This window comes from Andrena cerasifolii, chromosome 3 (genome assembly GCF_050908995.1).
Source record: "Andrena cerasifolii isolate SP2316 chromosome 3, iyAndCera1_principal, whole genome shotgun sequence".
Classification (NCBI taxonomy): domain Eukaryota; kingdom Metazoa; phylum Arthropoda; class Insecta; order Hymenoptera; family Andrenidae; genus Andrena; species Andrena cerasifolii.
Window position 1 is genome coordinate 16,170,521 of NC_135120.1, and position 14,225 is coordinate 16,184,745.

The 14,225-nt window shown below is 44.1% G+C and overlaps 1 protein-coding gene across 10 annotated transcripts in view; it reads left to right on the forward strand.

Moving 5' to 3' along the window:
* The window catches only part of Ten-m (teneurin transmembrane protein Ten-m), an 834,379-nt gene that overhangs the window by 787,605 nt on the left and 32,549 nt on the right, over positions 1-14,225 (forward strand). For 9 of the 10 annotated variants that reach the window (XM_076807851.1, XM_076807850.1, XM_076807852.1 and 6 more), the window contains one exon: positions 13,212-13,391. The exons of the other annotated variant lie outside the window; for it this stretch is intronic. In XM_076807851.1, the coding sequence (XP_076663966.1) occupies positions 13,212-13,391 (180 nt within the window). The remainder of the gene's footprint in view (positions 1-13,211; positions 13,392-14,225) is intronic. 10 annotated transcript variants of the gene reach the window in all.

Genomic DNA, 14,225 nt, shown 5'->3' on the forward strand with positions numbered 1-14,225 from the left:
GTGTGTGAGTGCTAGACCGTGCCTCCTCGTAACATCCCCCTGCATAGATCAGTAATTAAAGTTTGTTTATCACTTGAAACTTTGATATAATATGTGCCGGTGATTATGAAAGTGGCCTGACTCAAAAATCAAAAAAAATTGAATCTATCTCTTAGTTTGTATTACACAAACGGAGAAGTCTAAATATCGGGGAAAAAGTATAAGTATATCATCAGGTTTGTAACAAGTGTAGAATGTTTTGCAGAATAATCTCCTTGCGGAGATTAAAACTGCGTTAAGAATAATAAAAGAAAATCCCTTACACCACTTTCATAACCGCCGGCACAAATGATACAACAGTGGCGCACTCAGGATTTAATCTTGAGGGGAGCCAAGTTGAGCGGATAAAAATATTTTTAATGCAAATTCAAGAAAATTCATTAGGTGATCACAAAATTTATTTAAAGAAAAAAATCCAATTTTCTTTTCTTTTTACAAAGCTCTTAAGTCACTTCAACCGTGGTTCCATAAATCTCTTGTTTCCTTTTACTTTGGGGATGCCAGAGCTCCTCCCCTCCCCTCTTAAAATGATCTCGTCAGGACAAGCTCGTTATTTTACTCGAATATGTTGAAATAAATGTTGGGGACAGAGAAGCGCACGCAACTCTAAGGCCGGTATTTATAGTCGCTACTTATTCTTGAGCAAATGCTTAAGTACTAGGTTAGTAGAGGATGCCGAATGCTGAAGCATTTACTTGGGAATAAGTAGCGACTACGAATACCGGCCTAAAAGTGAATGTACTATGTGGCCCAGATGGCGCCACTAACCAAGCACCGCGCAGCCATCCAACTTACCGGCCCACTTGGCAACTTGTATCCATATGTTCGTAACGTACATTCGTTGGCAATTGAGATTTCTAGCAGCACAATGATCGCTGCCAATGAATATTTCTAAAATTATGAACATTTCCATTCTACTCCTCGTCAATACTGTCGTATCAAAGTAAAACGTTTCAGGAACCGGACACGGCGTCGCAATGACACTAGTCGATTATCGATCGCTTCTCGTCGTCAATTATCGAGCTACCCGCGGAATGGTAATTCGGTCTTGATTTCATCCAATTCTTCGTCCACGTCGGCTTGTTAAACTTTGATTCGAAGTCGATGCCCCCCTTGTCACCCCTCCACCAACCCCCTGGAACGAGACGAAACGACGGCAGCTATCGGCCCCGTCACATCGACGAAGCTAATTTCATTTTCCGCGGTATTTCCTCGCCGCGAAACTCGATATCTACGGGAAGGAGGAACCCCACCCCATTGATTTGGCTGTGCCGTGCCTCTTCATCCGCGAGATACATGGACTCTCATGGGAGACGAATTAAATTCTGGTTCCACCCCCTTAGACACATTCGCGTTTCCCAAGGATGCCTAAAATCAGCATTTCGTAAATTCGGCACGGTTCCAGGCGGCTGGGCCGTTGGAAGGTCCCAGGAAGAGGGAAACAGAGGGGGCTCGCAAGGGATGTTGTTAAAAAAAATTGGAACTTTGCTGAAATGTAGTCCAAGTGAAAGAAATTGTGAGTTATACTATAGTGAATATCTGCGAAACTGTAAAAGATACGGAGAAAAAATTAATCCAAAGCTTTATGGGTTTTGATAAGGATATTAAAAATCCATATGGCGATAGAAGAAAAACAATTCGGTGATAAAGAATTTCCGATAAAATTCATTTCTTTAACGTCTATCCCTATCACCCTTTTTCAAAAATCCTTTATCGCAATATTGTGTTCACATTAAAAAGTACAAAGCTTTGAATTAAACTTTTGCTCGATATCTTTTACGGTTCCGCAGATATTGAGGATAATATGAAAACTCACAGTTTCTTTGTGACGTTTTCACCCCTGAGGGGATGTTTTCACCCCTAGGACCGTTTCATCGCCGAAACAAACAATGGTCACGTCATTAGCGTCACTTGAACTACATTTCTGAAAAGTTACGAATTTTTTTGAATTTCCGAGTTGCCGAGCATCCTTTGTCAGCTCGTACTGTGGTGCGCGCAGGTGTTGAGGCCAGTGTGCAAGCGCGCGCGCGCGCGCGCGTATTAACGCGTGTAAGGGCGTGTACGCCCGTGCGAAAATGTACGTAGCGGCGAGGGGAAAGGGAGCGAAGAACGAGCACGAGGGTAAAGAACCACCATCGACGCTATCGCCTCCCTTCCATCCCTCTGGCCTTTCCTCCTCGCCCTTCCTCACCCCGCCTCGGCTCGCCTCACCCTATCTCGGGCTTCGGCCGGGACAACGCTACCCACCGTGGTCTCCCTCCTCTGGCTTCCAATTAAAACCGTTTCGTCCATCACGGCGCACTGTATTCTCTCCGTTCCTCTCCACCCCAGTGCAGCGGACCGCCCTTTCATTTTTCAAGATTTCCCTCCGACGCCAGCAAGTTGACGGGGGATTCGGAAGGGAAGTCGAGGGAGGGCCTCCGCGAGGTCACTCGACGATGAAAGTTTACGCGCTGGGGCGACTCTTAACGCGTTTTGTTAACGAACCACGCGTTTTAAATTAAATCCCTGTGTTGTGCTTTGCGCGAGAGACGTTCGCTCTCTTCTTCTCTTGTTACCCACGATCCCAAGAATTTCGGAGGCACAGAAAAGGTTATTATATTTGAAGCTATCGGTGCAATCGTGGCCTAACCCACAATTTTGAATGGATTGACATTTCAGACTGAACCACTCTCTAATACAGCGAAATTTTAATTCTGTAATGACCTCAGGAACCTTCCAAAAACGTCTACAAAATGGCAGCACAAAAACGTCCTTTTGCACCGAGCATTTTGTTGATTCGCGTTCCACAATACCAATTCTGCAATATTAATTACAGCAATTATGTTTTTTAAAAAATCATACCTATGTACCTAAAAATACAATATTTTAATAATTTCATTTGCCGTACTGCCCTCCTTAATTAGAATGTCCTATTTAGCAATTCGAAACATCCGAGGGAACTGAAGTTTTATCAATTTCTTTGTGCCGTCCTTGTAAAAAATGAATTAATTAGACTGTTTCTAGATCTCTACGAAACACATAGGGTTTTCTAATTTTACTTAAAAGGTAAAAGACGCGAGGAATTTCAAATATTTCAACTTTCTTGAAAAATGGTAAAATGTCAAATAGGACATTTTTACTAAGGAGGTGGGCGTAGGTAATCTCAAAAGAACAGTTCTGGGTTTACGCGATTATTGCGCTGGTAGCCTCATTTATTCCAACAGGTATTCAGACTGATCGCTAATAAATACTTGGATCTGCTTAGAAATTTAGAAACACCGTGCATAGCAAAAAAAAACACCGGTTCTCCTTAGATCACCGAAGTTAAGCATCATGAGGCGGTGTACTGGGGAAAGATGGGAGACCACCTTTCTCCCGGTGCGCCGCTGCTGCTAGGACCCGAAGTTGAGAGGAGGGCTAAAAAAATGTGACTATAGTTCGTTGGGCAATATAAGCAAACATAAGCTTGAAACGCCATCCTGCTTAAAGCACAGGAAAACAATAAAAACAATCAAACAAACATTCGCTTTGCTACAGTTTCAACTACAGTAGACTGTGCACAATTTTATTCTCGACCAGTCGAAAGATTTGTGGTATTCACCCGAAAGTGAAATTTCCATGCGATTTCCCCTTGCCCCCCCTCCAGAAAAATCAGAAAGCGCGCCCGTATGTACGCGACTCGCAAAAAGCCCCGTAAACGATCCAACGCACAGGACGAAACGACCGCTCGTTCGAATCGCCCGTGGCCGGCATTTAGGTAATTCACTGCGACAAAGCTTGGTTTCGCGCGACACGGAGGATCTAATATCGTTTCGATCCAAAAATCATTCGCCTTTTGTGACGGTTTGAATCGGGTCAGAGGCGGCCCGATAACGCCACTTTACGCAGGCCCCCTCTATACATTTCATCGGGTGTGCAATTCAATTACGGCAAATTGACTGGCGCGTCGCGTCGCTGGCGAGAATTTTCGCGAGAACTTCGGAACACTGGCCGATAAACCGTGGCTCGCGTATCATTACACAACCCTGGGCGAGCCGTGGCGCCGCTCCTCGCATGAATTACTGCCGGTCGCCAATTCTCGCGCGGTTTTCTATAAATATTGAATCAGAACGCGGAACGCGGTTAACGGCCGTGGCGCAGATGAACGCCTCTCTAAAGAGGCGCACGACACGCGCCCCGCCGCCGATAAAGAGGCCAGGAATAGTATATTCTTTCGATAATATTTTCACAGAGGCCCTGCCTTCGCCGCGTTATCTGCGGAGAATAGAATTACCACCCCGGCCACGGCCAGGATGCACGTGTCACATCCTGCGACAGAGGCCCCGCCGGTAGTGCGTTTCGGCGTTTGGGTGGTAAGCAGTGGAAAGCTTGCGAGTCGAGATTTAAAATTTCCGATCGACTGCGATCGATCGCTTTGAAAAATAGCCGTATTCGTTGTTTTTCCATGAGTAGCTTTTAAGGGGATGTTTCTTGCGACACCAGAGATATTCCAATGTGGCGAAGGGAAAGAACGAAGCGATTGAAGTTTCAGGGTTGAAGTTATTATGCGCGCTTCAGGGTGAGGATGAGGGAAGAAGGAATATTGTAATCGAATCTGTGAAAACCAATGATTAATTATAAAACAAAAAATACATTTCTATAATTTAAGGCATCCTTAATACAATGCAAAAAGTCCCATTAAATTATATATAGTAATTTTCCTTTAATTAATTCCTAAAGATCACCTATTTTGGGGGGCTCTAGACCGGAACCTCCCCTTAAGAAACGAAAATTTATAAAATTTAAATATTTACATCGCTATTTTTCATGAACAGAAATACGGACATTTAGAGCATTATATATTTAATTACAAACTACTAACAGTTAAACATCTTGAAATATATTTCTTAAATAGTTTTTGAATTGGTTGATTTATTATTAAAGAATTAATCAATTACTCTGCAAATTTTCATCGCAAACAAATTTTTTACACCTTCTTTATGACGAGTTACCTCTTAAATCAGCAGAAATTGGGCATTCGCCTTATGTGGCATGTGCTTGTTTTCCACTGAGCCCCTCAATTGTATAATGTAAGAGTTGTTCTGTAGATTGGTAATTTTCTGCAGAATAAACATCACAAAATTATGACATCCATACTGCGTTTAAATAATTTTTTGTCATTTTGGGACTTGCTAGCTTTCTGCATAACTAGGTCGAATTACAACCGTGTATAAACAAGAGATTATAGATGAAGCAGAGAAATTTAATTTAAAGCTACTAGGGTAAATCCAGGGCTGTCGGTACACCTAACATAAAACGGTCATTAAAACTAACACTGATATTATTTATTTTATCAGAGCAAGCCTGAAGATTTGCTGAAAATCGAGTTGAAACCTGAAGTCAGGGCATCTGACCATTTCTCCCTTCAAGACCACTGCGACCCACATTCTTCCCCCATATTGAAATTTGTTCTGTATCACTAAAGACCGTCGCATTTACATTCGACTCGGCGTTGCTTTTCCCGTGACCAGTTCCATTTTTCTCATCGCGATCGTTATCGCAATCACGTTCATTCGTTTCAGAGTCACGACTCCCATGGATATAGAACTATCTGGGGCGCATATTTTCCGCAGCGCTCGATATAGTATTAATTCGTTCCGGTTCGAAAGCTAATCCAGACACGAGGCTAACCCTTGTCCATTTTCTCCGCCGCCGCTCCCCAAAATACGTCGATTCCGCCCCGTGATACGTGACTGGGGCTCCGAATCGTTTGCTCACTTTTCCCACCCCCTGTGGAATGGCAGTAAACGTTGCCACGATGCTCCTCCGCGTCGCGTTTTACTTCTGAACGATTTAACACGGTCCACGATTTCGTACCAGAATTGATTCGATCTTCCAATACACTTTTACAGCGGGACCCCGATTAATCGATTCGATCGGAGCTTCAGATGCTCGGGCGAATCTGGACCCGGGGGAGGAAATTACTCGAACCATGCGTATTTACTGTTTCCGAAATTTATCGTTTATAAGATTGCTGGAAATATTTGTTTTGTATGAATATGTGTATAATATTTAGGTTTTGTGTTGGTACTTTGCCTGATGCACATTTTGGAGCAAACTTGTGCCATCTGCTAACCGGCTTTAGATTTCTGGAGAATTCGTTGATTGTATTATTGGAAATTTTCGCAGCTGTATTTTGAAAATAGAATGGAGGTATTTGCATGGATCAGTTTCGTGGGTGATAAGCGAGAAATAAAATTGAATTTTTTGGTTGAAATTGAGGACTCCTCATGGGGGCAGCAAATGAAGTGCTTTTAAGGATGAACTTCGGTGACAATATTAGCCAGAAGTTACTCAATTTCCAAGATATTAATAAGGCTGTTTCCTCTAATGAAAACCAATCAGAAATAGCAATGATGTATTTTTATCGCAAGTTCAGTTGAATTCGCATTTACTTTGTATTTTATTTTGTCAATTTATTGCATAAAGATTCATTCCCCCAATTTTCAAAGATTTTCGCTTATTTTTAACGTTACTGAAGTCCATCCTTAACATCAACAAGTCTTCTGTTTCAAGTCTTAAAATTGTAGCACTATTTTGATTTCTAAAATCATCATCCATATCGTCTCTTCGTTGCTTGGTTCATTTGTGATAACACTGACCGCATCAAGCTAGTAGAATTCGCCAATACAGTTTCAGACCTCCAGAAGCTTAGACTTTTAAAAGAGAGTGTAAATACAATAATGGGAGCTTTTTAATTCTTCGATTTCAGGGAGTACAAGTAAAACGTTTTAGTCGGTCAGCCCTGGAAACGAGATAAATTGGTCGGTGAACGATGAAGAAATCTATAAGGGTGGATCTATTTAACATCTAATTGAATTCTTCTAGAATAAGAGCTACTGAACAACCTAACACGGTCCACGATTTTACGGAGAAATTAATTTCAGTCTTCCATATACATAATTTACTCTGCATTACCCCACACAAAATTCCACCACTTTTAATTGCGATGAAATTTTACAGCATACATACAACTTACTTAAATCTACAGACACGATTTTTAACTTTTCGTTACAGGCTCGGATAAAAAAAAGTTGAAAAAACGACATTCACTATTCTCTTCGCTATTCCGACCAATCGCAATTTTTCAAAACGACGAACCACGTCACCTAGCAAACTAATCCCTCTAGCTTCTAAAAAAAAAAACTCAAGTCGTTTGGATGAATTTTAAACAAGTTATTCTGTTTTAAAGGGTGTCCACATACTTTTGCCCCACTGTATGTACATGGCTCAGTATCCCACTACCAAAACGGACTGAACACCCAAGTTCGTCCCCAACTGGCGTGATTTCATAATCGCGCGACAGTGGAACAACCGAGGCGCCTCAGTCGTTCCATCTCGAAACTCTGGACGAGTTAACCCAGTGCAGGATGAAGAAGCTTGTAATAGCGAATTCTCCTGGCCCCAATACGAGACGCGCGGGCCTAACCGGCAGCTCTGCTTTCGTACCTGAACTCGAAGCGCAGAAGGGTGGGCCCGTACCTCCTCTAATAAATTCCATTAGGTATGGGCTCTTGCTCCTGCGAGGGTCCCGATATTATGTTACGCGTTTCGACGTGCTTTCTCAATGGGCGAGCATCCATTACGCTGGCCCGGTGCGACAACAACCGTCGCGGTGATGCTCATTCACCGGAATCCTTTTCTCGGGGCCCCCCTCTTCTGGGTCCTTTCTTCGCCTATCCTCGGTGGTTCGTTCGATCTTCGGAGGGCCCGCGGCTCAGCCAGCCGAGGATAATTCGATTTACAGCCACCTCCAGTTCCTCCTTAGCGGCCTAACGAAACTCCGTAGCACGAGGCTCATCCTGGACACTGGATCAAGGGTAGCTCTCCCAGCTCTGACCCCGCCGTTGTTCGCCCTTTGTCGAGGTTACGAGTCTCTTGGCGCTGCTTCCTCTGTTCCTCGCCGATGCCTCCGTCGCTCCACCCTCCCAAGGTCGCCTCTCCTTCGGCTGCTCTTTTCCCTCGTCTGACAGGACGTGCGCCGATCGACGCCGACCGAGGATAAAGGATCCTCGAAGTAACGACCGACACAATGACTACTCCCGCCGATCTATTAGGAAGAATAACGACGCGCTGCCTGGAGTCTTCTGCTCCGGTGCTTCTGGTGAGAATGAACGAGCCTGCACCCCTCGGACTTTTCTTCCGTGCTGGGCTTAGCCGCGCGAGCACGTCGCGTTACGGATTTACACGCGTCTTTGTGCAACGTGGACGCTCGGGGCGAGAGGGGTTGGGAGTTTCGTTGAGGTTGCGTAGGCTGGAACTACCCTGCTCGCAACCGTCGTGACATGCTTTACGCTTGATAGATTAGCATGTGATTCGTACGATACTGGGAAAAAGATAATCGTTAAACAGAAATGTACAGAAACAGGGTGTGGGTGTAAAAATCAAAGCGCGGGGAGAAGAAATCAGAACTACTTTAACTCTACATATTTTGCTCTTCAACAGCAGTCAACTGTTCTAACACCAAGCTGCGCTTTTAAAAGAAAATTTGTAAAAATTATATGCAGTGTTGTTGCATCCTTTAATTGTTTTCAGCAGAGTATAAACAATGCAAAGTGTATGTATGGGAATGAGTTCAGTTACCATGGCTAGGCACGATACTTTTTGAAAGATATGAAAATCCATGAAAATATCATTTTCTTGGTGCACTTTCTGAACAAGTTTTTACAGTAGGTTTTGATGTTATTATCTAAAAGTCTCATCTCTTTAAGGGGTCATTCCGGTTAACGCGCCGATAAATTCAGCGATATTCAGGAATTTATAGCGACGAAAATAATTATAATAATAGAAATAAACATTTTTCTATTTATTAAACCACATTTCTACAGCAAATAAAATATATAAAAGTAATAAAATTATTGCTTTTAAAATGCTTTTGAAAGCGGTCTTGATGACATGTTTAAAAATTCATGCCTCGCTGTTGAAGGCGATTTCAGCTGTTACACTTCTCTGAACCCAAAAATCCAAACAGATTCTTGATCAGTATGACTGTCGCTATCGCTCGGACTGTAATTAGTAGTAATTAGTAATTATCTTTAAAATTATCAAAATGTCGGGCAAATTGCAAGAAAAATGTTTTTCGGCTTTTTTCTCTTGCTATTTTCGATTTTAAAAGTATGTTAGACTGGTTGAAAATACTTGGTTGTAGTTCCTGCGAGAGTCGTAGGTGTGCAGAATAAGCGGTCAAATTTATAAAGCAATCGGTTCGATAGATTTTGAGATTTTATCTTCACGATGTGAAAAAATGACGTTTCGAGAAAAATGCGTTCAAAGTTTTCATTCATAAAGTGCCGAGCCTCTGCCCTCTCTACAAAATGCCTTTGTAGAAGCTAAAATAATCTGAATTTTCCATGAGAATTTAACAGTACATTCTTGAGGATATGTACTTTCGAAAAATGTTAAAAAATCGATTTTTTCAACCTGTCCAACTGAAATGACCCCTAAAGGAAGTGGTTCTAATAAAAAAGCAAGTAATGGAAGTGGGTCTAGTTTTACTTCGTCTTCAATTCGAAGTAGTGAGTATGAAGCATTCTTAGATGGTACTGAGATTAGATGAATAAATAGATTTAAAGAACACGAGCACTGACGTAAAAAAATTCAAACACATTACACATTTGCAATATTACACCTCCTGGTGAAAGGATCGATATCCCCAAATTTGAATGTATCAAAACATTCCTGAAATACAGAGAATAAATTGCCGCGAAATAGAAAAGACATTCCATTACGATCATTTCAATGTCTACTTACTTAAAACTACATAAAACGAAAGCCCCGTTCACATCCTGCCGTACATTGCTTCTCACACTCCCAATATCTCAACATTCTACTCCTCAAAGACACCCCGCAAGCACTTGCCAACCACCCACGATCGAGCCAACATCATAGAGTACCTCCCACGGTTCTGAACCCAACAAAACCTCGGCTGGAATCGCAAAATAAAAACAATTCCTCGGCGAGGGAGGGGAGTTCGGACCCTGGATGTCGCGAGGCGATCGGGCCCCCTCGAGGACCCCCCGTTTCGACAGCGTTACGGTGTCACAGCAATTTACATGTCCGGGGTCGATCGTTGGCGAGCCGATGCACGCCGCTGGCAATGCCAAATGGCGCTCTCCCCCCGGGAGAAAACGTCGAAACTGAGAAACTTTGGATCGTAAAAGGGTCGAGTGCTCTTGGTTGAAGCGTCGCGGCGCGCGGGGTGGTCGCGCAAACGGGGCACGAATCGAAGTTGCCCGCGAGGAGGGAAAGAGACGCGAGGGCACAAGCACGCGATTAGACGGAGATTGGCAAACTCCTTTGTCGTCGTACAGAGTGAAACTTTTTTCTTCCCCTGTCCCCGCGATGCTTCTGCCCTGCATGTGCCTTGCTTTCTTTTTTTGCTACCTTCGCCTCGTTGTTCTCTCCCCGCCTCTGTTAACGCGCCCGCTTCCTGTTGCGTTCCTCATCGGATATCGGCAGGACGTTCTTCGGAGGCGTAAGAAACAAGAGCTCGAAAGGATCCAGTTCATTGGCTAATAGGCAGGAAAAAGGGGCACAGGGAGAAATTCGAGCTGGTCATCCTATCCGTACCTCTGCGTTGGGCTCTCGAGATTGTTCGATACAATGAGAGGCCGAGGTGCCCCGAATCTGAGAATAGGGCGGGCTTATAATCGACTTAAGGATGCCGCCAACTGCTCCACTTTCCGTATCGACTTGGAGAGGAAATCTAAAAACGAGACGCAGCCCCTCTTGGCCTCCTTGCTCGACATAAGTTGGAGCAGGATAGTCGATGTGGAGCTGCTGTTATATTCTTGGCTGGGTTAGAGGACGGACCCTACGGGATGGTTCGTTAGCGATAGCATAGTCGTGAATGGGGTGATTCCTTGGGAGGAAATAAATCGGAAGATTGGAGTAATATTTTCTGAATAAACCTTTGCTTTCGAACAACTTTGGCGATTCGATAAATTTTATTACAGACTCTGCTTGTTTCTGTTTATAAGCAAGTGTCATTCGTGGTAAAATGCCACGCGTTTAGTTGACTGTAAAGTTTATTAACCCAGATGGTTGAGATTTGTACTCATGCTTTTTAAAATACAACGCAATTACAACATAAAAACTTCAGAGTCTTTAGGTAGCAAGATTTGTCACAGGAACTTTAGAATCTTCAAAGCCATTTCCAAAAACTTTACGCTTTTCACCAATTTGCTAAAGCCTTTAATAAATATCGTGCTACTGCATTGGCCTTCGCACGTGCCCTCTATGGGAATTTATACCAAAATCGATGAACAACGAATGTGTCCTTTTTTGGACCAATCGATAAGCGCCAACATTCGATGGCATCGTCTCGAAACTTGTCAAAGACTGTTCGCGTTGCGCTCACAAAAAATAGCTAATGGATTTCACGTCAAAGGCGCACTTTCCCCCCCGAAAAAAATCCGTGACATTGTTATAGTTCAGAGGATCTGGCGACAAAGCTCCGTGCTGCCTTCAAAAATTTTCATTTCGCACCGCTGCGCACAGAAGAATGTCCGCGATTCTGGGTCACTCCCCCTCGCGGTAATCCCTGCAGCGGGGAAAGCCTGGTCGTGTGAAACGTGCCTAATCGCGAGATCGGCTCAACCCTTTTGCCCCGTTGAAAATCGGCTGGCCACCTGCCCAGGATTACGCGTGGGCATTGTTCGCAGCTGAATCTCGAAGGAAACTGGGCCCGGGTTAGGTAATCTGGACCGCGACGTTATTTCAGCAGCGGAGCGACTTATCCTCAAAGCGTTTTCTAATAATCACGACAGCCAGGTGTAGCAACAGCCTTAAACCTGCGTTGAGAGCAATTAACGCAAGGAAAGTTGCAGACTGCCAACTGACAAGGGACACTATCGACGGCGCCGATTCCTTTCTCCTTCAAATATGTTGTTGAGCGCAAAAATTTGAGACACGTATTCTTTATTAATGCCATTCACAATTTTAAGGGGTGAAACAGCCCCCCGAAGTTTGAAAATCGACACGAAGTGTTCTGCCACTGTAAACGCCGAATCTCCAACAAACTGCGTGTATTCTAAAAAAAAAACACTACAATTGCAAAAATGGCAACAAGAAGAGTAGGGAACTAGAGAAACCTGAGAGCATAAAGGTACCTCGCTACGGTTCAGCTTTACATGTTCTTGTAAATGAAATAAAGCAGATGAAAAATACACGGTGTTATATAGTTGTCCTATTATGCATTTTATTTTCCAAGTTATTAATATTTATAACAGTACACCGCACTTTCGATAAGACATGATATCTTGAACTGTCCACATACTTTTACTATTTGCACTTTCAGGTTTTTCTAGCCCCCCACGTTTCCAGCTGCCATTTTCCAATTGTTAACACTATCATATGCATACACGCTTAATAAGCGAAGGCATTTGACAGAAGGATTTCCTGTTCGTTGGAAATTAATGCCAGCCAAGTAACACTTCAAGTGGTGTATGGTTTCGAAACCTGTCGCTTTAAGTCAGCCAGGCCTTTCCTAGCGACAGCTACTGTTGAGAATGTTTTGTTTAACACTTTCCAAAGAACGCGATCATTCAAACACGCCAAAGCACAGACCCTGTGTTAATTAATAAGATCTATATAGAAATCATCTGATAATAGCCATAATGGGAGCTCATGGAAGTTCACATCAGCAGCTACGTGGACCTCCGACGTAGGATAGTACCAGATTGGAGTTCGACATCTTCGAATTTTAATGAAGTCTTGAACTGTCTTTAGACCAAGATGCTTCGTATTTTATTTTTCGTAAATCACGATAGTGGTAGCTCCAAAATTCATCTCATCCAATCGTAATTTCCTCTCATTCACAAAAATAACGCTGCTCCAGTGAATCTACTTGAATACAATCCGATATGCCCCGTCTTATTATCACAGGCTACATACAGCGAAGCCCAAAGGCCCCCAGTCCCCTCGTTATTTGCCCCTACACAAGCGAGGCGAGTAAGTAACAGAATCCGTGCTCTGTGGTCCAATAAGAGCGTGTTTCGAGAGCTCAAGAGTGCTTAGGTCCCCGAGATCTTCTGAAGGGGGCCCCCTGAGCATCCCGCTTTTCTCATAATAGCGTCATCAGCTTAGAGAATCGAGAAGCTCCGCTGGTCGGACGATTTGAATGACGAGCATCCCTTCCATTGCTGTTGCAGGGTGTTTGTTGGACAATTCGGCGCCGCGGGGCCCGCCCGATGTGCCACCCCGTAACCCTACAATGAGTCGTGTCAACGGAAGATTGCCAGGAAGTCACGCAGCCAGCGATCACGAGCGTGATCCCGACCTCCAGCCGGCCTGCGTCGTACGCACCTCGTCCGGCTTCTACAGTATACCAAGTGAGTCTTGGGGGGGTTGCTCGGTCTGATTCGCAGCGAGGAAAGGGGGCAACGAGCACGTGAGAAAGCATTCACCCCCGAGCTCGTGTCCCCTGGTCACCCTCGACTCCCCGTTGCCCGATAATTCTTTGAGCTTGTTAACAAATCGCTGGCTCGCGAGACCTGCGGCTTAACTCTACAGCATTGCGGGCAGATGAGGCACAGGCGGATAGCGAAAGCAGCGGGGGTGAAAACTGTAGTGTAGGCGCCGCGAGCTGTGTTGAGATTACCGGTGCGCAAGCGCAAACAGGAAGGAGGCTTGTAAAGCGAACTCTGGGGGGATAACGATGATTAGAGTCGAGGTTTGGTAGGCTATCTAGTGTTGGGTGCTTGCTATTTGGTGGCTGGCAGCTAATGGCCCTCCGTGGAATCATTTACTTGTTAGCTCCTCGTGTTAACTCCTCTACATGCACACTAGAGCATCGGAAGTGAAAAGCCTGGAGATGTAGTCCATACAGTTTTCGATGACAAGTTTGCAATAGAGCAGACATGTTTACTCTGCCTCATCCTATGACGCGAACAGTTCAATTATGAAATCCTGGTGTTACCACGACAGTTGAGGGTGGGATGGATATAGCGCGACCTTGAGCTCGTGTCAGGGGAAGGGTTGAGGATTTTGAAATATCTAGATGAACAGGAGATTTGGATCTCTTGCACCCTCAAGAGTAAGAGAGTACCCTGAAGGGATTACTTACGTTAATCGAACGCAAGCATGCAAAGGCGGGGAAAGTCTCCTAACAAGTACGACAATGATTGTATCAGCTGAGTTTCTTATCTACAAATTCGTTCCAAGCA